Here is a 25,606-nt window from a genome sequence, read left to right as displayed (position 1 = left end):
GCCAATTTGAAAAACTCCTAAGTATTGCTGAGTTATTTTTTCATAATCTATAAAATACTTTTTTGTACTATGTACTGCAATGTGTCAAAAACATCATACATCTCATGAAAATTTCAAAAATCTTTGAAAATGGCACTTCATTTTTTACAGCATATTATTACAATTAAAATGAGCCCAAAATGAACTTAATCTATTGCTTTTATGACAAGATATTCTTCATGGTGAAACAATATAAAAAATGCCCATGAGGGGGCGTCAAAGACTGAACAATTTGGTTCCAAATGCTGTAACTTTTGATGCCTTTATCCAAACACCACAAAATTTTATCCAGATGCAGCTCATATGTAAATGGACTTGCCCAAAAAAGAATTTTCCTCCTACCTTATTTCCTTCCTGAGTTATTCCATGTCAAATAAGAAAGATATGCATTATCATTATAAAAATTATATATATTTATTGTCTTTTATCAGCAGTTTCTCAGCAGGAGAATGTCCAAATGTAATGTAATTTATATTTTCAGAAAATTTGAAAAGTGTTCTTTCAAAAGATACCTATACCTTTTGACTCTCCTTGCTACAGTTTTGAAGCTATGAGTCTTTAGTTTTGTGTATGTCACTCAGAAAACAATTTTTTTTATTGCCTTCCAAATGTGTGAGGACTAAACAAAAAGGCTACCTTTGTTCCAAATTCTGTAACTTTTGAGTACTTTATGCGATCACCACAAAATTGTATCCAGATGCAGCCCACATTTAGGGAAACTTCCTCAAAAAAGAATGTTTCCCCTACTGTATTTCCTTTGCATGTCAAACAAGAGAGATATGCAAAATAATAATAAAAATTATATATATTTTTTGTCTTTTATCAGCAGTTTCTCGGAAGGAGAATGTCCAAATGTAATGTAATTTATATTTTCAAAAAATTTGAAGTGTTCTATCAAACGATACCTACCTTTTGACTCTCCTTGTTATAGTTTTGAAGTTATGAGTCTTTAGTTTTGTGTGTGTCACTCAGACAAAACAACTCTAAAAATGCCTTAGTTTTTTGTTCATAATTGCTGTTGCCAATTTTGAATAAGAGTTACTGTTCATTAAATTGCACAAAAATAATTTTAATGAAAATGTTTATTATAAAAGGTTAATAAAAAAAAATGTTATGGCTGAAAGAATTGCATTTTTATTAAGTTAGAATTAATGGGTAACAAAATGCTTTCCATGTGTTCTCTTTCTAATGCAATGTTCAGGTTTGACTGTATTATAAAGTAAAACTGGCACTTCAAATTACCATTTAAACCAAACAAACAAACAAAAAACTTTACAAAAATAGTCTCTGAGAATCTCTTATTATATATTAAAATCCACAACCTGAAAAAAATAGGCAAATATGTGCAAAACAACTAGAATTCACAAGCCTTTATACAGAGAGCTGTAAATCCATCTAGTGGTTAAAATATGATTTATGAAAATATGAATATTTCACGATAATTATGCTTACTACATCCACCAGATGGCACCAATCTGACTTCAAAAATTGTTTTCTACAGGCCTAGTCTCTACTTTAACCTGAAATACAGCATTAATTAAAAAAATAAAAAATAAATAAAACGGATCATAATTATTACATAAATATTAATTATTATCATAAAATTATCTCAAAACACCATAGAAAAAAAGAAAAAGTATTATTGAACAACAAAAAAAATCTGAATCCCGCCCTCCGGGTCATTTTTGAAGTCATAAACGAAGAACCCCAGAGGGTTAAAGAAGCTTTTGACTGCAGGGCTGCCAACTGTCACGCAATTGACATTTTTCACACGCTCTCACGCCTCACATAATTTTATGTGTAGCCAAATAAAGGCTCATCTCTGAATTTACTCTTCACTGTTTTTACTTAAATAGCCTATTACTTAAATTGTAGGAGTTAGCCTACTCCTACTTAACGCGTGGCTAAGCCCCGCGTTAGGTTGCCCCGCTCACACCTACAATTTAAGTAATAGGCTATTTAAAAATAAACTTTTCATTTAGTAAAAATGCAGAGTAAATTCAGAAAGGACCTTTTATTTATTAAATAATCATACTCAAATTTCTCAACCCCCTTGCAGCCTATCCCTTCATTATCAAAAGCTGAGACGACTCATGCCAATTAAATGGACTCGGAAGAATTTCACAGTTTACGACTTGACTGACAGCACCTTTTGAAATATAGCTACACTGCTGAGAAGAAAACTTATTCAAATGCCTTAAGTCACAGAACAAGTTGACACATCTCTACTCTCCCTGTAGCCTAAACACCCACCGCCCTCCCCTGGTAATGCTTAAAAGCTGCGATAAAGAATCGCTCTAATACAAAAGCTTATTCGAATCGTACACGCACACCTACGTAAGCGCTGCCAGACACAGACTCCCACACATAAGTATGGCAGACACCCCTACCAGGCGGACAGAGAACCAACAGGCTGATCTAAGTCCTGAAGAGAGAGGCCAGTGGGCAAACAAGATTGAATTTCTGTTAACTGTAGCCGGAGCTATAATTGGGCTTGGAAATGTCTGGCGGTTCCCATATCTTTGCTATAAAAATGGAGGAGGTGAGTAGTATTGGACAATAGGCTACACCTAATAAATTACTGATTAGGGTTTTAATTTTATTTGTGAGTAAGGGATCAAGTCATTGTCTGCGATTTTTTTTTTTATTATACAAGTACATTACAAAATTACTTTAAAAAGAGATTAGGATTTTGAGCCTATAATATCCTTTAATATCTGTGTTTTTGAGAAGCATTTATAAACCATCTGTTTCACATACTTTTAATAAATTACTGTGCTTTTTATCACATTGTACAACGTTAACATATTCATAACCAGTTACATCTTTATATGCAATTTGTTTTTGGATTCCATTGTGGCAGGGGCCACCTAAAAATGGATGCAGAATTATTTTTTATAGTCTTAATAAAAAATGTTTTACTAAACTTGGGCTACTGTTGTTTACCTAGAATATATATATTTTTTATATATTATTATATATATTATTGGGTCGGTCCTAAATTGACAGGGTCGGTCGGGTTACGGCAAACAAGAATATTTTTTAAGGCTGGCCTAATCTGACAATAAATGTGGCACACCCAGATTTTCAGATGCACACCCAGAGTATCTTTTCTGGCTACGCTACTGCATTGTGGGTAACTTTGAACAAAAAGCATTCAGAAAAACACAACATTCTAACCCTTTTTTCTAAGCAATATTCTACATAAAATTTTTGAGGTTAGGTTTACTTTTATAGATATATGTTTTTAATTTATATATAATCCTGATGTGGTATACGTTATAAGAAATGATTATGACATTAGGTCAGAATAACCTTATTGTTCAATAAAACATTTAGTTATATCTCCAATTGAATTGTGGGATTCCACAAGAAACCAAATGATACTTCAGCAACTTGAACAGAGTATGTGGTGCTGGTTAACTGGACATCATGGACACATGAGGATTTATGTAGGTTCACATAGGACTTTTTAAAAATGATTATTTATCATCTCATTTTACCATTGACATCTTAAATCCTTAGGGGCTTTCTTCATTCCATACGTCCTGTACCTGGTTACTTGTGGTATCCCGCTTTTTGTGCTTGAGACATCTTTGGGTCAGTACACAAGTCAGGGAGGCATCATATGTTGGAGAAAGATCTGTCCTCTTTTTGAAGGTGGGTTGCTCACTTCTCAATAAGTATGGATTTTGTGATGCTTCTTATCATGTAGTCAAATGTAGTTCTCATTTGTAAGTCGCTTTGGATAAAAGCGTCTGCTAAATGAATAAATGCAAATGTTGAACAGATTGTAATGCATTTGCTAAAAATGTTTCTGTGGTTAGGTTAATGTGCTAAAAGTTTAAAGTTTATATTAAAATATAGGTTATATATTTTTCAGCAACCACATTTTTAAAGTTGCAGAAACTAGTTATCACCCATAAGAAACTTATTGCTAGAAACTAATTTAGTGGCCCACAACACCAAGCTTTTATTGCTATAATTGTTAAAATAAATAAAAAAATATATCATAATAAAATATAGTAAAATAATACCAAATGCTTAAGTATATTTTAAACAGTGTCCTAGTATATGCTTTCTATTGCAATATTTCTCTGTTACCTAAAATCGGGTAACATTTGTTTAAAAATTTAGTACTAACATGACTCTTTTTTTTCAGGAATGGGTTATGCCAGTCAAATGATTGTTGCCTATGGCTCAATCACCTACATAGTCATCATAGCCTGGGCTTTTCTGTACCTATTCTCAGCCTTCAGTGTAGAACTACCCTGGGCCAGCTGCAACAATCTGTGGAACACAGGTACATTTGGTTGAAGTATGGCAAGCCGTTTTAGCTTAAATTGTACCCAGCGTTACCCGTCGTAATTGCATTTTTACTAGTAACAATTCAATTAGAGAGCTCTACAATTCAATTCTTACTAGTAGCAATTACAATTAGAGAGCTCTCTAATTCAATCATTACTAGTAAGAATTACAATTACAGAGCTCTCTAATTCAATTCTTACTAGTAACAATTCCAATTAGAGAGCTCTACAAATGAATTTTTACTAGTCATATGTCTCCATTGACTTCCATTCATTTTTAATTACGGAGCTCTACAATTGAATTGTTACTAGTAAGAATGCAATTACAGAGCTCTCTAATTGAATGCTTACTAGTAAAAATACGAATTAAAGATATGTATAATTACAGAGCTCTGTAATATGGCAAGCCGTTTTAGCTTTAATTGTACCCAGCATTACTCGTCGTAATTGCATTTTTACTAGTAAGAATTCAATTAGAGAGCTCTACAATTCAATTCTTACTAGTAGCAATTACAATTAGAGAGCTCTCTAATCCAATTATTACTAGTAAAAATTACAATTAGAGAGCTCTCTAATTCAATTATTACTAGTAAGAATTACACTTACAGAGCTCTCTAATTCCATTCTTACTAGTAACAATTCCAATTAGAGAGCTCTACAAATGAATTATTACTAGTCATATGTCTCCATTGACTTCCATTCATTTTTAATTACAGAGCTCTACAATTGAATTGTTACTAGTAAGAATTACAATTAGAGAGCTCTACAATTGAATTGTTACTAGTAAGAATTACAATTAGAGAGCTCTCTAATTCAATTATTACTAGTAACAATAACAATTAGAGAGCTCTACAATTCAATTATTACTAGTAACAATTACAATTACAATTAGAGAGCTCTCTAATTTAATTCTTACTAGTAAGAATGCAATTACAGAGCTCTCTAATTGAATTTTTACTAGTAAAAAAACAAATTAAAGATATGTATAATTGCAGAGCTCTGTAATTGAATTAAAGAGCTCTGCAATTGCATTCTTACTAGTAACAACTGAATTAGAGAGCTCCCTAATTGGAATTGTTACTAGTAATAATTGGATTAGAGAGCTCTCTAATTGGTATTCTTCCTAGTAAGAATTGAATTAAAGAGCTCTGCAATTGTATTCTTACTAGTAACAATTGAAATAGAGAGCTCTCTAATTGGAATTCTTACTAGTAACAATTCGATTGTAGAGCTCCGTAATTAAAAATGAATGGAAGTCAATGGAGACATATGACTAGTAAAAATTAACTTGTAGAGCTCTCTAATTGCAATTGTTAATAGTAAGAATGGAATTAGAGAGCTTTGTAATTGTAATTCTTACTAGTAATAATTGAATTAGAGAGCTCTCTAATTGTAATTTTTACTAGTAATAATTGGATTAGAGAGCTCTCTAATTGTAATTGCTACTAGTAAGAATTGAATTGTAGAGCTCTCTAATTGAATTCTTACTAGTAAAAATGCAATTACGATGAGTAACGCTGGGTACAATTAAAGCTAAAACGGCTTGCCATACTGTAATTGAATTAAAGAGCTCTGCAATTGCATTCTTAGTAACAACTGAATCAAAGAGCTCTATGGCATACTAGTAACAATTCCAATTAGAGAGCTCTACAAATGAATTATTACTGGTCATATGTCTCCATTGACTTCCATTCATTTTTAATTACAGAGCTCTACAATTGAATTGTTACTAGTAAGAATTACAATTAGAGAGCTCTACAATTGAATTGTTACTCGTAAGAATTACAATTAGAGAGCTCTCTAATTCAATTATTACTAGTAACAATAACAATTAGAGAGCTCTACAATTCAATTATTACTAGTAACAATTACAATTAGAGAGCTCTCTAATTAAATTCTTACTAGTAAGAATGCAATTACAGAGCTCTCTAATTGATTTTTTACTAGTAAAAAAACGAATTAAAGGTATAATTGCAGAGCTCTGTAATTGAATTAAAGAGCTCTGCAATTGCATTCTTACTAGTAACAACTGAATTAGAGAGCTCCCTAATTGGAATTGTTACTAGTAAGAATTGGATTAGAGAGCTCTGCAATTGTATTCTTACTAGTAACAATTGAAATAGAGAGCTCTCTAATTGGAATTCTTACTAGTAACAATTCAATTGTAGAGCTCCGTAATTAAAAATGAATGGAAGTCAATGGAGACATATGACTAGTAAAAATTAATTTGTAGAGCTCTCTAATTGGAATTGCTACTAGTAAGAATGGAATTAGAGAGCTTTGTAATTGTAATTATTACTAGTAATAATTGAATTAGAGAGTGCTCTTATTGTAATTTTTACTAGTAATAATTGGATTAGAGAGCTCTCTAATTGTAATTGCTACTAGTAAGAATTGATTTGTAGAGCTCTCTAATTGAATTCTTACTAGTAAAAATGCAATTACGACGAGTAACGCTGGGTACAATTTAAGCTAAAACGGCTTGCCATAGAGTTCTCCAATTGGAATTGTTACTAGTAATAATAGGATTAGAGAGATCTCTATTTAAATTGTTACTAGTAAGAATTCAATTGTAGAACTCTCTAATTGTAATTCTTACTAGTTACAATTCAATTGTACAGCTCTGTAATTAAAAATTAATGGAAGTCAATGGAGACATATGACTAGTAAAAATTCATTTGTAGAGGTCTCTAATTGGAATTGTTGGAACCTATTTCCATAACGTAGACCACAAGCTACAACCCAATTTTCCTCAAAACGAGCTTTATAATCTAAATTGATCTCTGAGAAGGCGGCTGAGAGACAAGTCGGAAGGGACCTCATGTGGTACTTCGCTAAAAACAGTGAAGCGTGTGTATTTTTGCTTCACACGTACATATAATGAAGGAGATTTCTAATAATGTTTAGCTACTGTATATGAACCAGATATTTTGTGAAATTTATGAAGATTTAATCAGATTAGGTCTGGGTTTATTTGTTGCTTATATACCTTTAACCATATTTGTATCTCTTTGGGTTTAGATGCTTGTACTGTGCTTAGTGGGAAGAATTCAAGTTCAGAGTGGATGTCTCCTCTTAATGCCACTTCCTCTGTGATGGAGTTCTGGCAGTGAGTTAAATGAAAATGCAACTTACGCTGAGAATAAAAAAACAATTCAAACATAAGTTTAACATTTTAGAGAATCTGACACCAAACCAGGTCAGAATTACTATTACAATTGGACATGGTGCCATGCACATTTCATGGTGTATGAATATGTTAATGTTCTGCTTGTGTCTTTCTTACATAGCAATTAATTTACATAAGACAGCCAACTCACTGTTTTATTATATTGTTGAACGCTTTCTGTATGTTCAGTCACAGAGTGTTGCAACTGTCCAGTGGAATAGAGCATTTGGGAACAGTAAGGTGGGACTTGGCCCTTATTCTCTTACTCGTCTGGATCCTGGTCTACTTCTGCACCTGGAAAGGCGTGAAATCTACTGGGAAGGTTATAGTCCTTACAAACATCCATAATACCTTTCATTAAAAAAAAAAAAACCGGGGACAGAACAGAAAACAGTTTTCAGCATGAAATAACCATACACTCTACATTATTATCAATTAAAAGTCAATTAACTGCTGTAATATTATTATATTTACAGGCAGTCTATTTCACAGCAACATTCCCTTATGTAATGCTCCTGATACTGCTCATACGAGGGGTCACTCTACCTGGTGCCATCAACGGCATCCACTATTATATGTACCCGGATCTGACACGGCTAGCTGACCCACAGGTAAAGACATTAGAAAGCCTAGAATGAGTTACAGCAAATCTAATTTGTATTACTGTTTTCTTGTCTGAATTGTCTTGTTTTTGTTTGTTTGCAAGGTATGGATGGATGCTGGTACTCAGGTCTTTTATTCTTATGCTATATGTCTTGGATACCTCAGCTCTCTTGGAAGCTACAATCAATATAATAATAATTGTTACAGGTGAGTGTGCATTAAATGAAGCAGAACATTTTATTTGAACTGATAAAATGGATTAATTTAATCCGTAGTTTTCACTTAAAGATGATTAAAAGTTAATAAACTCAAAGAATAAGACCCTTCAAAAACTTTCAAAAAAAAAAATTTGCACAATGTCCACAAAAATATTAAAGGGTAACTAAACCCCTGGTTAGAGCCTGACTCCACCCACTGGCAATAATTGAAAAATGCTGGGAAAGTGGGCAGACCCCAGCGGAGATAGAGGGGACGAACCGAGGGCGGGGCTGAGCGGGGGGCGAGGGGGGACGGGTGCGTGCACCTGAGACCAGCAGTGACGGATTAATTGACAGCTGCTGTCAGACTCTAAAATGGAGAGTGACTGGAGTGACACAAGTAGCTTTGCAACAGAGCTGTCATTTGAACACCTGACCACTGTACCAAATACAGATAAATCTGCGCTAACTTGAAGCTATCCTAACTGATGCAATACTATGCTACTAACTATGCTTCTAACAATACTACACTAACAACTATGCTAATTAACTACCTAGGCTACACAAAATAATCTAAATAACTATATAAATGCAATGCTAAATAGATGCTAAAATACTCTATCCTGATCGTTTTTAATACTCGCAATTCCAACTCCTGACTCGCTACAGTGGTTCTGACGAAACAAGATGGTTTTTATACTGCCAAGGGCGTGGTAGCTCGTACCAAGGGCGTGGTGAGCGGGAACCTGCTTACATCACGTACCACTGCAAACATCCAATAGGAAAATTCAACTGCAGTAGCCTCCGTTCAACCTGAAGAGGGCAGCACTCAGACGTTTTTACACCATATATTGTAGAATTAAAACACATTATACCCAAATGTCAAAAAAGTTACTCTAATCAATGAACAGCACTAATAAAGCCCCATTCTTACAGATCATTAACTAAAAAAAGTTGGTGTAGGGTTTAGTTAGCACAATCGTGACTAACTGTAATAAGAATTAGAAATGTTACTTGCGCACCAACTCAGCATATTAGAATGATTTCTGAAGAATCACTGAAGACTGGAGAAATGGCTTCTGAGCGTATAGTTTTGCCATCACAGGAATAAATTACATTTTAAAATGTTAAAATAGAAAACAGTTGTAATATTGTAATAATATTTCACAATATTACTGTTTTTACTTTGATAAAATAAAATAAAAAAGTATTTATTTTTTGATACCATTACATTTGCAGTTTTTTTTCTTTCTTTTGACCAAATACACAACAGACACTATAAGTGGTGCTCACTGCAGAGTCAAATGATGTCCAGCTCCACCTCTCTGGACATCTAATGGGGTGGAGGGATAGAGTTGTGGGTATAGGGTTAGGGTGTAGTTGGATATTCTCCACCCAATAGGGCCAAATTACATTCGCTCTTCCTCGCTGGACGTCTAGCGAGGGGGAGCTAGACGTCAAGCTCTACCAATTTTCTTTGCAGTGAGTAGCCTCTCCAATAAGCTAACGTTTGTGATGTGAAAATATTCCTAGGGACTCTTTCTTCCTCTGCTTGCTGAACAGTGGAACCAGTTTTTTGGGTGGATTTGCCATTTTCTCTGTTCTGGGTCACATGGCACAGGAGCAAGGTGTGGACATATCCCTTGTGGCTGAGTCAGGTAAGAGAAAACTTTTTTATTGTTCTTTTGAAACTTTCCAACATATCAAATAAATTATCAAACTGAATTTTTAACGGAATAACATTGTTTTAATACGGTCTCATTGTCACTGCCTCAATTCAATAGTCTTTGTTATTCAAAAAAAATTAAGCAGACCCTATTACTTGTCATCCTTTGCAAGTGCTATTTTCAATTTTGGCATTATGTGTCTTAAAGGTGCATTGCGCAAGTCTCTGAGTTTTTGCAGAACTATGCCCCCTTCTGGCGACACACGAAACTGCAACCAGAGTTGTGCACGCGGTTACGTGGAGTTTGCGTTGGGGTTTGGGATGAACTAGAAGCTGGTCTCTTTGAATCCATCTTCTACTTTTGCAAAAGTCGCTTGAGTTGTCTTCGCTGATGCGGATAATGGCGGCGAATACACAAACCTGCCAGACATAGCCAGGTGAGCGTGAACGCGCATGACGTCACGCCCAGTCGATTCCGTCCCGAATCCCTCTTATTTATTTTACTGTACAGGATTATAGAGGCAATCGCAGTGATCATAGAAGGGCTCATTCAGCCCATCAGGCAATTGTTTAAGCATGTATGGGTTAGAAAAACGGGTATTTTTAACATGAAAAGTTGCTTAATGCACCTTTAATAAAATAACTTCAGCTCAAATCAATATACTATCTTTATTTATTAATTTGGTAGTTATGTAGTAAGTAGGATACTGTATGGATACTGTAAGAGGCTCTAGGTGGTGTTGGTCATTGTACCACATTGTACCTCCTCCCTTGGCTGTCGTAAGGTCCAGGACTGGTGTTTATAGTGTACCCTCAGGCGGTGACAATGTTGCCATGGTCTCAGTTCTGGGCTGTGTGTTTCTTCGCCATGATCATCCTTTTGGGCTTGGACAGCCAGGTTAGACCCTTCTCTTTCTAGGCCTAAAATCTGTTTCTTTGCTCTCCCCCCTGTTCCTGCCTCCCTATCCAATGTCTTTTCTTGTGTCACTCAGTTTGTTGGACTGGAGAGCATAATGATATCAGTGACGGACATCTTTCCCACTGTGTTGAGACGTGGCCTCAGAAGAGAGATGCTGCTTTTAGGGATTTGCCTTTTCTGCTACCTGATGAGCCTCTTCATGATTACAGAGGTATATACCATTTTTATATAGTATTTTACATAATGAAACCTGTAAATATGTTGTTTTTGGAAGGCATTTCTGATACTGCAGAAGTTTTTGTAGTCCATGGCTTTGCATTTTGTTCATTTGAATATCATTGTTTTATATCTTAAAAAAGTGTCCTACTTTTTGTTTCACAGGGTGGTCTGTACATCATTCAGTTGTTTGATCATTACGTGTGCAGTGGAGCAACTCTCCTGTTCCTGGCTACATGTCAGTCTGTGGCCGTTGGCTGGGTATATGGTGAGTGGGCTACATTTAAATGTGCCTTAAATTTTACTTACCGCTCTTTCATGACTTAATGTGCATAAAATTGTGCTGTCTCTCTCCAAGGTGCTGACCGATTCTATGAGAACATAGAAGACATGATTGGTTACAAACCCTGGCCTGTGATGAAGTACTGTTGGCTCTATGTCACCCCCTCTGTCTGTGTAGTAAGTGTTTCTGTCACAGGGTAAAATAGAAGCACTCAGCACAGTTTATTGAAATACATTACCAAACTTTTATATGCATGTATAAAAACACCAGAATCTTACAGCGTATTGATGCATTAGAACGTACCATAATGAAAAATGCAACGTAAAAATTATATAAAAAAAATTATATTTGGCCTATTATGCTTTCATATATATGTATATATACATATATACAGTGGTGGTCAGAATTAATGGCACCCCTGGTAAATATGATAAAAAATGGCTGTAAAAAATAAATCTGCATTGTTTATCCTTTTGATCTTTCATTCAAAAAATTCGCAAAAATCTAACCTTTCATTGAAGTAAAAGAATTGAAAGTGGGGGGGGGGGGAAAATCACATTATAAAATAAATGTTTTTCTCCAAAACACGCTGGCCATAATTATTGGCACCCTGTTATTAAATACTTTTTGCAATCTCCTTTTGCCAAGATAACAGATCTAAGTCTTCTCCTATAATGCGTGATGAGTTTGGAGAACACCTGACAAGAGATCAGAGAACATTCCTCCATACAGAATCTCTCCAGATCCTTCAGATTCACAAGTTCATGTTGGTGCTTCTGTTCAGTTCACCCCACTCATTTTCTATATGGTTGAGTTTAGGGGACTGGGACGGTCATGTGCTCAGTGCTCAGTTACCCATTTTTGTGTTGATTTTGATGTTTGTTTTGGACCATTGTCCTGATGGAAGATCCAACCACAGCTCATTATAAGATTTCTAGCAGAGGCGTCAGGTTTTGATTTTTTATCTGTTGGTATTTGCTAGAATCCATAATACCATGTATCTGAACAAGATGTCCAGGACCTCCAGCAAAAAAATAGGCCCACAACATATAAGATCCAGCAATATATTTAACCATAGGCATGGGGTACTTTTTATCCCTGTTTGCACCAAACACATCTGGTGGGTTTGCTGCCAAAAAGCCCTTTTTTTTGTTTCATCTGACCACAGAATCCGGTCCCTTTTGAAGATCCAGTCGTGTCTGACAACTGAATATGCTGGAGTTTATTTTTGGAGGAGCGAGGAGGATTTTTCTTGAAACCCTCCCAAACAACATGTGGTTGTGTAAGGGTTGTTTGATAAAAAAGTTTAGGCTTTCTGACCCCCAAGACTCAAGTAATCTCTGCAATTCTCCATCTGTGATCCTTGGAGAGTCTTTGGCCACTCAAACTTTCCTCCTCACCATGCATTAGGACAATATAGACACTCTTCCTGGCAGATTCGTAACATCTTTAGTTGATTGGAACTTCGTAATTATTGCCCTGATGGTCAAAATGGGGATTTTCAATTCTTTAGCTATTTTCTTACAGCCACTTTCTATTTTGTGAAGCTCAACTGTCTTTTGCTGCACATCAGAACTATATTCTTTGGTTTTACTCATTGTGATGGATGATTAAGGGAATTTGGCCTTTGTATTTCCTCATATTTAAACTCCTGTGAAACAAGAAGTCATAGCTGGACAATTTCATGTTCCTATAGTCACCCTGGTGTGCTAAAAAAATGTAAATATTAATGAGAATATACTTCAGAGATATTTTACTCATAAAAAATTCTAGGGGTGCCAATAATTGTGGCCGACGTGTTTTGGAGAAAAACATTTATTTCATAATGTGATTTACCCCCCAATTTAAATTCTTTTACTTCAGTGAAAGGTTAGATCTTTGTGAATTTTTTGAATGAAAGATCAAAAGGATAAACAATGCAGATTTATTTTTTACAACCATTTTTGATCATATTTACCAGGGGTGCCATTAATTCTGACCACCACTGTATATATATATATATATAGAAAAAATTATAGAAAAAAAAATATAAAAAAATAAAAAAAAACAAAAAAATTATATATATATAATATATATATATATATATATATATATATATATATATATATATATATATATATTTTTTTTTTTTTTTTTTTTTTTTGAATACATATGTGTTCTGATCAAACCTGTATTGTCAATTCTGTCCTGTAGGGTACCTTTATTTTCTCTCTGGTCAAGTACAGTCCCCTGAAATTTAATAACACATATGTGTATCCATGGTGGGCATTCGGTATCGGCTGGTTCCTGGCTATATCCTCTCTTTCCCTCATCCCCATCAACATGATCTACAAACTGTACAAGGGGAAAGGGACCCTCTGGGAGGTAGGTGTTGTCATGAAAAAACAAGTATAAGTGCTCTTTTATGTTTTTTCTCTCTGATTTCACCGATGTTTAGACTGTTACTTCTACTATATATATATATATTCATTTTGCTTTTATGTTCACAGTTTAAGGTCTTCTGATTTTATTATCTTAATATATTTTATTTTTTGAAAATTTTATTTCAACAATATATATAAATGTCTTGAAGTGTTTCTAAATTAAAACCTTTAGCAGAACCAGCAGGCAACTGATTCACAACAGGAATGAATTTCTTTCATTTCCTATGGGATCAAATGTAATAGAGATAACTGAATAATGTTTTTTTTGTCTGTGTTGCCCTCAGCGTCTCCAGTTGGCTTGCACTCCAGCAGAGGATCTACCTCAATCTCACAGACCTTCAGCACATAATTATACTCTGTCATCCTGTACAGACAGAGAAAAGACCCCAGACAACCTTTAATGCTCAGCTGCCATGAAGTCAGTTGTCCCTACAGTAGACATTAAACCACAGTTCAGTCAAAATTAAGCTTTTGAAGCTTAAACGGGTAAATTAATTTTATAAATGTATTAGTTATTAATTTTGAAGAAAAAATATAGTAATGTTCCCTAGTGAAAGTTCATAGAGTAACATAGGTAAACAGCTGACACAATGCACATGTTCTCCCTTCTGCATACAGAAATTTAATAGTGCCTTGTTTTTAGCGATATAAAACATTTATTTTTGGACAGTAATCTGTTAGTGCTGTTTATGAGCTTAAGTTTTGACAAAAGATTGTTTGTCTCATTAAGAAAACTAAATCTCACCTCATACTGATGCTGACACGTTTACTATGCAGAAACATACTGTAAGCATCGTCTTAAAGCAGGGCAGCCATGATGAAAAGCAAACTAATCATGCATTTTGACAGCTGGCTGTTCTCATAGGGACGGGTTATTAGAAATGTTCTTTATGATCTTCTCATGCAAGTTAACCTGTTATGAGATAAACTGAGCCTTCAGGCACTGTTTTTATTTGATCCATGGTAAGAGCTTTATTGATATTTCTTTCAGTGATATTCAGTGTTTCACATACCTTGAGAGCATTATGTAAAATGTGCTTGATCAGCACCAATGTTTTTGGAAGTATAGGTCATGTCTAAGGAGATAAATGTAGTTTTCAAGTAGTTTATAGTCTTTCTATAAGCTTTTTAATCTCACATTGTAATATCTTTTTAGATTCATTATACTTTGTATAACAGATTATATGAAATGTAAATTGAACATATGTATTTACAGAATGTGTAGCAGAATCATTTTAACATCTATCAGATCATACTGCAAATCATCATTTAAATGGGGTAGATGATGAAAAGCAATGCTTTCAAATGATTTATTCTACTTATTCCTCGTGGGATCTGCTGAGCAGCTTATAAACTCAACAAGTCCATTTTAAAGGTTTTAGGATCCAACAATAATAGCATTCTGTGGGTCACAACTAGGGGTGCACCGATCCGATATTAGGATCGGATATCGGCCGCGATACTGATAAAATAGCTGGATCGGGGATCGGAAAAAATAACAGATCCACGGGCCGATCCAGGTTTTTTTTTTTTTTTTTTTTTTTTTCTCGTCGTCGCAGCAGAACCTACGTCATTCGTCAGCTTTACGCGTGTCGCATGCTAGAAGCAACATGGAGCGAGCCAGAGGCCGTTTCTCAATACCAAGTACGCAAACTTCGGACTTGCCAAGTTCGACTCAGGAGAACGAACTCCCGAGGACGAGAGGACGCGAGTCCGGTTATTCTGCAAATGGAACAGCAGCGTTCTTGATCGCGTCACTCAGCACGCTCTGGCTACTCCGGTAATCCCTTTATGTATATTTTAGCCAACAATAAAACGAAGTATGTTATAAAACACCACTCTGCCTCTTTTCATTTAAAAAAAAATCTTAAACATATTAATGGCCACATAAATGTGGTTCAGGCAAACGCGTACATTGATTATCTTTACTGCATATTTATAACAACACGAAATATAAAACACAACCCTGCTTCTTTTTGTTTTCATTTTTAAAAATATGAAACATAATGATCATTAAAACTGACATTTAAATTTGCCATTGCTGATTAAGTGAGCATTCAGGTCATGTTTGTGATGGTGGTGTGACACGTTTGACCAATACACAGTTTTTTTGTTTCCACCGCTACATTTAATTTTTTTTTTTTTTTTTTACATTTATTTAAAGAAGTTTGATTATATTCTATTTTCGATTTTGAATGCACAATTGTTTTTTAAATAAATAAGAATACAACACATTACATACATCTGTTATTTTGTCTTAGTTATGTTTAGTTAGTAAAGTCTGGTGCCTTTAGTCTCTTCAAGGAAGGTATTTGTGGAAGGTATACAGTTTATTATTAATTCAACTATAGTATCGGATCGGTATCGGGTATCGACAGATACACAAAGCCCAGGCACCGGTATCGGTATCGGGACTGAAAAAGTCGGATCGGTGCACCCCTAGTCACAACCTCCCTGGTTTTGTTTACTTTTTTCCATAGACACATATTAAGTTTAATCCAGAATAGTTGCACTCTGAAATGTGAGTTTTCAATAAAAATCCTTTGAAGTCTAGGATCATAAAAAACATCTGTCCAGAAACTCAGGATTAGTGATATTGCATCAAACTGATGTTGCTCTGCCAAAACAAAAGTCACTGCTAGGCCTAGATAACGCAGATTTTGCAATGTTGTGTGTGCTATTTGTATTTAACCCTTTTTAAAGCCAGTTAGCATGCCTGCCAGCAGTTCTAAACGACACAATGATTTATGATTGCATATTTTGTTAGTGACCTTGTGCTGTGGCACAAGTACACTTTATCTCCATGTTTGATGTGAGAAATTGTATGGTAGTTTTCTCTTAATTTGTTCCAAAGAAAGCATTTCAAACACCCATTTTAGACATTTGTACTGATCTATGAGCAACTAATGCAGTGTGAGTGTGTTGAAACCATAACTGTCATCTCCAATTACATTCATGCGATTTATTCATCCAACTAGATGTACCGCATCGCGGTACAAAATATGACCGCCGCTCAGGCCTGCACTGGCTTTCCACAAAAATAAATGACGTGGAGTAATTTGGCTGTATTGCGTGTTTATGTATATACCTAAAAAAAGTAATAGTATGTGCATGTCTGTCTGTGTGTGTATGTGTGTGTGTTTGTGTATGTATGTGTGTGTGTGTGTGTGTGTCTGTGCGTGTATGTATGTGTGCGTACATGTGTGCGCGTGTGTGTTTGTGTGTGTGTGTCTGTGCATGTGGATTTGTATGTGTGTGTATGGGTGTGTGTCTGTGCGTGTGGATGTCAGTGTGTGTGCATGCTTGCGTTTGTTTGTATTCCTGCATGTGTGTGTGTGACAGTATCATCCTAAACCAGCAACCCTTCGCTCAACAGCACCATCTACAGGCCGATGAGTGTACAGTCACTAAATGTGCACATAAATGAATTTATTTTATACCCCCCCATGGATGAAATTCTACAAAACTTAGCAGAGGATACCCCCAGAGGATGTCAAGTTAATCATACACATGAAATATGGTGCAGTTCTGAACATCTCCACTGAAGATAGGGGCGATTAAAGCAGAATAATATTGCATTTTCATTTTTTATGGGAGGGGCGCAAATCACAAATGAGTGATTATGGGCTAGGTTGATGTGGGCCCTTAAGAGCAACATACCATAAAAATTTCTTCATCCTCGGTGCCACGGTTCAGGTAGTTATTTAGGAAAAACTGCATTTTTTTTGGGTTGGGGGGGGGGGGGGGGGGGAGTGGCCCCCGGGGACCAAACGAAATTTTTCCGTAGAAGTCTAGTGGGGCTACATGCCCACCAAATTTCATGTTCCCCGGTGTTTCGGTGTCCCTGGTATCGTTGACGAAAAATTTACGGGGGCCCCAGCGCAGGGGGGGGAGGTGGCCCCCGGGGACCAAACGAAATTTTTCCGTAAAAGTCTAGTAGACGAACATACCATAAAAATTTCTTCATCCTCGGTGCCACGGTTCAGGTAGTTATTTAGGAAAAACTGCATTTTTTTGGGTTAAGGGGGGCCCAGCGCGGGGGGGGGGGAGTGGCCCCCGGGGACCAAACGAAATTTTTCCGTAGAAGTCTAGTGGGGCTACATGCCCACCAAATTTCATGTTCCCCGGTGTCTCGGTGTCCCTGGTATCGTTGACGAAAAATTTACGGGGGCACCAGCGCGGGGGGGGGAAGTGGCCTCCGGGGACCAAACGAAATTTTTCCGTAAAAGTCTAGTAGACCAACATACCATAAAAATTTCTTCATCCTCGGTGCCACGGTTCAGGTAGTTATTTAGGAAAAACTGCATTTTTTTGGGTTTGGGGGGGCCCAGCGCGGGGGGGGGAGTGGCCCCCGGGGACCAAACGAAATTTTTCCGTAGAAGTCTAGTGGGGCTACATGCCCACCAAATTTCATGTTCCCCGGTGTTTCGGTGTCCCTGGTATGGTTGACGAAAAATTTACGGGGGCCCCAGCGCGGGGGGGGGGGAAGTGGCCCCCGGGGACCAAACGAAATTTTTCCGTAAAAGTCTAGTAGACCAACATACCACAAAAATTTCTTCATCCTCGGTGCCACGGTTCAGGTAGTTATTTAGGAAAAACTGCATTTTTTTGGGTTTGGGGGGGCCCAGCGCGGGGGGGGGAGTGGCCCCCGGGGACCAAACGAAATTTTTCCTTAGAAGTCTAGTGGGGCTACATGCCCACCACATTTCATGTTCCCCAGTGTTTCGGTGTCCCTGGTATCGTTGGCGAAAAATTTACGGGGGCCCCAGCGCGGGGGGGGAAGTGGCCCCCGCGGACCAAACGAAATTTTTTCGTAAAAGTCTAGTAGACCAACATACCATAAAAATTTCTTCATCCTCGGTGCCACGGTTCAGGTAGTTATTTAGGAAAAACTGCATTTTTTTGGGTTTGGGGGGGCCCAGCGCGGGGGGGGAGTGGCCCCCGGGGACCAAACGAATTTTTTCCTTAGAAGTCTAGTGGGGCTACATGCCCACCAAATTTCATGTTCCCCGGTGTTTCGGTGTCCCTGGTATCGTTGACGAAAAATTTAAGGGGGCCCCAGCGCGGGGGGGGAAGTGGCCCCCGGGGACCAAACGAAATTTTTCCGTAAAAGTCTAGTAGACCAACATACCATAAAAATTTCTTCATCCTCGGTGCCACGGTTCAGGTAGTTATTTAGGAAAAACTGCATTTTTTTGGGTTTGGGGGGGCCCAGCGCGGGGGGGGGAGTGGCCCCCGGGGACCAAACAAAATTTTTCCGTAGAAGTCTAGTGGGGCTACATGCCCACCAAATTTCATGTTCCCCGGTGCTTCGGTGTCCCTGGTATCGTTGACGAAAAATTTACGGGGGCCCCAGCGCGGGGGGGGGGAGTGGCCCCCGGGGACCAAACGAAATTTTTACGTAAAAGTCTAGTAGACCAACATACCATAAAAATTTCTTCATCCTCGGTGCCACGGTTCAGGTAGTTATTTAGGAAAAACTGCATTTTTTGGGGTTTGGGGGGGCCCAGCGCGGGGGGGGGAGTGGCCCCCGGGGACCAAACGAAATTTTTCCGTAAAAGTCTAGTAGACCAACATACCATAAAAATTTCTTCATCCTCGGTGCCACAGTTCAGGTAGTTATTTAGGAAAAACTGCATTTTTTTGGGTTTGGGGGGGCCCAGCGCGGGGGGGGGAGTGGCCCCCGGGGACCAAACGAAATTTTTCCTTAGAAGTCTAGTGGGGCTACATGCCCACCAAATTTCATGTTCCCCGGTGTTTCGGTGTCCCTGGTATCGTTGACGAAAAATTTAAGGGGGCCCCAGCGCGGGGGGGGGGAAGTGGCCCCCGGGGACCAAACGAAATTTTTCCGTAAAAGTCTAGTAGACCAACATACCATAAAAATTTCTTCATCCTCGGTGCCACGGTTCAGGTAGTTATTTAGGAAAAAATGCATTTTTGGGGGTTTGGGGGGGCCCAGCGCGGGGGGGGAGTGGCCCCCGGGGACCAAACGAAATTTTTCCTTAGAAGTCTAGTGGGGCTACATGCCCACCAAATTTCATGTTCCCCGGTGCTTCGGTGTCCCTGGTATCGTTGACGAAAAATTCAGTAAGGTGACAAAAAAAAAAAAAAAAAAACCTTTGACAATCCCTTTATGACCGCTTTCATTACCACATACTTCTGACTCAAATCAAACTTACTGTAAAAAACACATTATTAACGGTATTATCTAAACCTTTGTAAAATAGATAAGTTATCATACATTATGATACATTTTGCTAATTAAATAAAAAGTTTGCTTATTTGCAGATCAATATATAGCCTAGTAAATGTCTGCACTTATCTTTCTTATTAGTGCTGAAGAATGACTAAAACTGGCTAGAAAATAAAATAAAAAACATTGATCAGTGCTTTTTACTTTTCAAGTAATTACCTTTGTACATTTACTAAGGTAATTTTGAAAATGAATAGGCCAATAGTTTATCATTTTACTGGAGTAATATTTTATTGGGTTATCTGTACTTTTACTCAAGTACTTGATTTGTGTACTTCATCCACCACTCCACTGCTAAAATAAAACGGTTTATTGTAGTAACCACTGTGTATGACTGTTCATTAGTAGTTACTTCTTAGTTATTTTTCTTGCACATTAATTAATAGATAATTAATAATAGTTCTTCAAGAGTTATGACATAATTCATTAGTTATTGATTAACTAACTGAAACTTAACACAATCATACAATTCTATTACATACTAATTAGTTACCACATCTTCCTTAGTAGTTAACAGTAGTGACTTAAGTGTTAATACATAATTATCTATTAGTTCCTCAATAATTCCTTATTAGTTATGCAGTAAGTAAGATACAGTATTCTAAAGTGTTACCCATAAATCTTATCTGTTTCATTTATGTATGACTTAAACATATGAATCACATTCAGGAGTATTGATTGGTTTATGTTAAAACTATGTAAACCAAATGCATGGGAATTTGTTATGCAATTCAAATACATAAATCTTATGTTTAGACACAAATTTTTTTTTGAGTGATTAGACGATGTTTGCAAGGCAAGATATGATGAGAAATTGAGTTATATCGATGGAAAGGATCCTTACACAATGTCGAAAGAGGACTGGTTATGTAATCCTGCGGCGTACCCCGATATTCAGGAAATGGCACCGTTAGTATACACTTTTGACGAATTAAGAGGAAGAAAGTATCTGGAAGCATACAATTATTTTGTTAGAATGTGCGAGGTAAAATTTGATGTGGTCGCATTTGTGCGAGTGCATGGTCATGTAGCCTACTACATGAATTCTCCTGCATTGAACTTGTTTTAGCGCCCGCCAAAGTGAATTTTTGTCCCGCCAAAGTCTTATTTGATCGGTGAGTAATGTAGATGAACTGGGCGCATGTTTAACTGAAAGAACGAGCAGAAAGAGAGAGAGAGTCGGTCGCGCGCGCGCACTCCCTCTCTCTTCGGAGCCAGGCGAAAGTGTAAACAAGACTTCACCGTCTCCAAACTAAGCGCTGTCTTGCTCTCTCTCCCTCGTGGAAAAGTTAGTCTGGAGCCCTGCATTGACGGTTCACATCGCTGTAGACAGGCGGCTGATATCTGCACAGCCCTTATTATACGGTACATTTAGACTCAGTGTCAAGACAACACCATCTGGGTAAAAAAACAACAACAACACAACGCTCCAAAGTTGTCCGAACTAATTTGGTATAGGAGAGAGATGGAGAGCAGAGGCACGGAACGATGTGCTCCAGGTGTAGCCTCTGCCTCAGGCTCGACCAGCTGATGTGGCCACAGAGAAAGTGATGAAGGTGGACAATCGTCAGAGTGTGCTTCTGCCCAGCCAACACCTCTCAAGGGCTGTGTCGATAGTAGTCGCCTGGGTAGCTAACGTTACAGCGATATGAGAGCTAACATTAGCGCATTTAGCTAGCCCATCTTGGAAATGATTAGATAAAGTGTCAAATCTCCAGAGCACAAAACCTCTAAATGTTCACAAGAGCAGCACTGAACATTGACTCCAGCCACACGGAGAATAATCGTATGATTTTCATGTTCAGAATAATGCCGATTCAGGATATTATCATGCTCCGTAACACAAACGCTTGATCCACTTGACACACAAGATGGCGCCGTAAGGAGTTGCGGGAGAAATGTGATGTCATCGTAAATCTATCTATAGAGACTAGCGACATACAGCGACGAAATCGCTGGATGTGTGAACAGGGTTTAGGGGCCACGTGGGTCACTCAATCAGCAGACATGTAACGTGCGATTAGAGTGATTGACAGAAAACCTGACAAGTTACAAAACAATATGACCTTTTCAGCTCATCATGAACCTGAACTTGGGAGGCCCCTGGGCTTCAACCCAGGTAAGCCTGTGCATTCATGCGGCCTTGACCACAGTATAGACAAGCTGAACAAACTTCCTTACAAATGTGTGCACTCTAACAAACACAAAAAAAAACACAGAAAGGCTAATGGAAACATGTGTGCCTGCACTGTAAAAACTCATTTTCTTGATTTGTTATCACAACTTTTTATCTTCTGTCAAATCAACTTAGTTATTGAATGTGATTCAGATAGCATAATAATATAAGTTTCTATTTATTAAATCAATCTCCTTTGGTGGATTAACTCACCTCACTTAATTAACTCAAAATGTTAAGGCAACCAGGTAACTTATTTAAGTTAAACCAATAATATTTTTTTTTTCCAGTGTGGTGACCAGTGTTCAAGTAAGAGGTGTGAAGTTTGAGTTTGATGACATGTCACTGCAGCAAATGTGAGGCGTATGCTGTAAGTGTTCTGAATATAAGAGCTGTGGTTTCCTGTTTTGACATTTTTACGTTGCTGGCTTGAATCAACTACAATAAGACAGAGAACATCAAATTTTACATCTGAACTTTAATAAAAAAAAAAAAAAAACTTGACCAATTGAAATGTAAAGCACAAAATTTCTCAAGTGAAGATGATTATCTGCATGTCTGAATCAAAATTATTTAATGCTAAACATTTCTATCTCAGACAAACAAAAGTTTTACCCTCTCTTCATATCTGTTTGATGATTATTTCTATTTTTGTGAACCAATCAGAGCAAAAAAACTCTCTAGGGTAACTAATGTTTGGTTAATACCGCTCTTACTCTTTGTACATACACATGATAACCTAATTTAATGACAACCCCCTGTGACGTGAGACATTTTAGAAAAGATTTTCCATTTGACGTGAACCAATCAGATGAGAGCTGCCGTCTGTAAGACCCTCATAGTGTCAGTTATTCAGAGTCACTCACAGAGATGGAGAGGCCAAGAAATGCTTTCATCGTGCTCATCTGTAAGAAAAAAAAAGAGAAAAAAAAAACAGTTTTCAGATGTTTTAGTTTAGAGTTTTTTATAAGTAAATGACAATATTACTATAAATATTTTTTTATATGGTAATTTAAGTGCTTTAAGAGTGATTTTGCACTTTTACAGGTGTTTTGTTGTTCAGTGAGAAGAGAATCTATGGAGCAGAAGTGGAGATGAAAGTCACACCAGGAGACAACATCACTCTCTACTGTGATCGCTCTGTAACTCTTGGTTTCCGCTTTGTATGGATAAGAAACTGCTCTCATGAAGATCAACCCTCTCTCGTAATAGATTTTAGGAAATTGGATCTAGAGACATTTCAGTGTTTCAACTTTATCTACAACCGCTCCAGTAATTCTCATGATCTACATATTACATCAGTGCCTCTGATCTGGGACTGTATTACTGTGCAGAAATAGAGAATAAGGTAAATACAGATGAAAAAGGCATCATCTCCTCATCTGAAGTGTACCATTATGGAAACCGAACAACTCGTCTTTCATTTGCTGGTAAGAAAACATTTCTGCTATTCTTGATTAATTCTGGAGAACTTTACTCTGTGAAGAAGCAAGATCAGAAATATTTTTTATCACCATTATTAATATGTTTATTTTATATAGAGAAAGTAACTTTGTGTTCTGGACCCTCGAACATCAACTCCACTCTTCCTCTATCAGACTGTGTTCTCTGCTGGACGCTGCTGTTCAGTGTGTGTCCGGTGTGTGTTCTCCTCTCCTCACTCCTGTCCTCCATCTGTGTGTACTGCCTCTGTCGGGCTCAGACTGCAGGTATCTCGATCACTGTTCATTTCCTTGACACTTTTATTATGATTTTTCCAATATAAAACCTAATGTCTTTGATCAGTGATAAAAGCTGTAAACAAATTATAAATGTGTAAAAATGTAGTTAATATTGTTTTTGTAGTAGCCATAATGAGTTTTTTTTTGACAAAGCATATGAAGCTGATTCTGATATGAAAGAAGAGTTTCACATATTTCATGTTGTTTATAATTAGAAAGAAAACGGTTACAATTATACAGTAGCATTTATGTGTTTACATGCGACTGACATTTTTATGTATTTAAGAGCACAAGTTACTATGACTTCATACTATGGTTACAGACTTGCATTATTTTCTCACTACTGGCATATTTTCACACGATCTTTAGGTTCTGAGCAGAGTGCAGAGATACTCACAGAGAATTTGATTAAGGTATCTATATTGTTTCAGTAATTAGTTTTAAGCTTTAAGACAATAGTTTATATTGTTTCATGTGCATCTCCAATTCAGAGAAAACATCAGTGTGAGACGAGTAAAACTGGAAAGATCTGCCTCCACACTGAAGTCTCTTATAGACTGCTGACATCTTCATATCCCTATGCCAAGATGTGATTCTATTTGCTCAGTTTAAACAACTTACTGAAATCTTGCTGCTTTCTATTGCTCACTCTTTTTGTACTCTGCAACGTCAGCTATGATTTCTGAACTTGCCTTTTCTCAAGCATGCTTTTACCACATTTAGTACACATGCACACACATGCAACAGACTTGTTTTTTTTTTTTTTTTATATAAAATTCTTCTCATTGAAACACTCTCAGCTGTTGCTATAGGGCCTGTAGCTGCTTATGGCATTATTTTTATGTACATTCTTTTTGTAATTTCATATTTTTTGCATTAATCACAATAAAGTTGCCACAATGTCACCCTGTTTGGACTCAGTTGCACCTTTTCCCGCCACTAGTTTGTCATGATAGTTTCTAATGTGATTTGTCATCGCTGTCAGCTGTGCCATTGTTAATCACCTCATTTGTCTGTGCGTTTAGTCCTGTGTTTTCAGTTCACCCTTGTCTAGTCTCGTTTACGTATGGTTGTTGTTCTTCGAGTGAAAATTACCCTGTGGATATTATTAAATTCAGTTTGAACCTTTATCTTCATGCCTTTATATGCAGCATAACTGTTACAAAAGTATAGTTCAAGCATACCTTCAATAAGCACATGGCACATTTTTTTTTGCAACCTGTGTTATGATTTACACGATCTAGCCTATTAATATAAAAAAAATAAATAAAAATGCTTCTAAACCCCTATTTAATCCAATGCTGCTTTAACGGGTTAAAATTTTATTTTCTTGATAATATTAACATTAATTATTTTCGATCTGTGTTAAGATTATGCTGAACATGTAACAAAAAAAATAAAAAATAAAAAAATAAAGAAAAGAAAAACTGTATTATTTAGATGTTTCAAGCAGTTAGTCTAAAGGTAAACGCATACAGTTTTGTGTCTTCTATTTTTATCAGTAGATCATATGAAAATTTATCTCAAAATACATTTCAGGGGTAAATTGTAAAATAAAGTTCAGTCAGTATAAAAAGCACAAGTTTGTCAAATGTTTACACAGAATTGTCTAATACGCTTATGTTATGAGAGTG

At 36.8% G+C, this 25,606-nt stretch overlaps 1 protein-coding gene and 1 long non-coding RNA gene across 2 annotated transcripts; both read left to right on the top strand.

Annotated features, from left to right (window-relative positions):
* Window positions 1-2,412: 2,412 nt before the first annotated feature.
* On the top strand, window positions 2,413-14,892 carry LOC311286070 (sodium- and chloride-dependent GABA transporter 2-like; the record flags this gene model as incomplete). Its single annotated transcript, XM_084402107.1, has 14 exons — window positions 2,413-2,581; window positions 3,565-3,699; window positions 4,202-4,342; window positions 7,368-7,455; window positions 7,705-7,837; window positions 7,992-8,126; window positions 8,222-8,325; window positions 9,849-9,973; window positions 10,767-10,879; window positions 10,974-11,111; window positions 11,282-11,384; window positions 11,475-11,575; window positions 13,593-13,763; window positions 14,107-14,892. The coding sequence occupies 14 exons, from the start codon at window positions 2,413-2,415 to the stop codon at window positions 14,221-14,223; spliced, it is 1,773 nt and encodes a 590-aa protein (XP_084258233.1). The 3' UTR covers window positions 14,224-14,892.
* Window positions 14,893-23,116: 8,224 nt separating this feature from the next.
* On the top strand, window positions 23,117-24,882 carry LOC311286506. Its single transcript, XR_014626576.1, has 4 exons — window positions 23,117-23,158; window positions 23,299-23,681; window positions 23,793-23,960; window positions 24,342-24,882. It is a non-coding gene; the product is annotated as an uncharacterized lncRNA (long non-coding RNA).
* Window positions 24,883-25,606: the final 724 nt, after the last annotated feature.

Source organism: Rutilus rutilus, assembly GCF_951802725.1.
Source record: "Rutilus rutilus genome assembly, chromosome: 2".
Classification (NCBI taxonomy): Eukaryota; Metazoa; Chordata; class Actinopteri; order Cypriniformes; family Leuciscidae; genus Rutilus; species Rutilus rutilus.
This window is presented reverse-complemented; position numbering and strand designations above follow the sequence as displayed.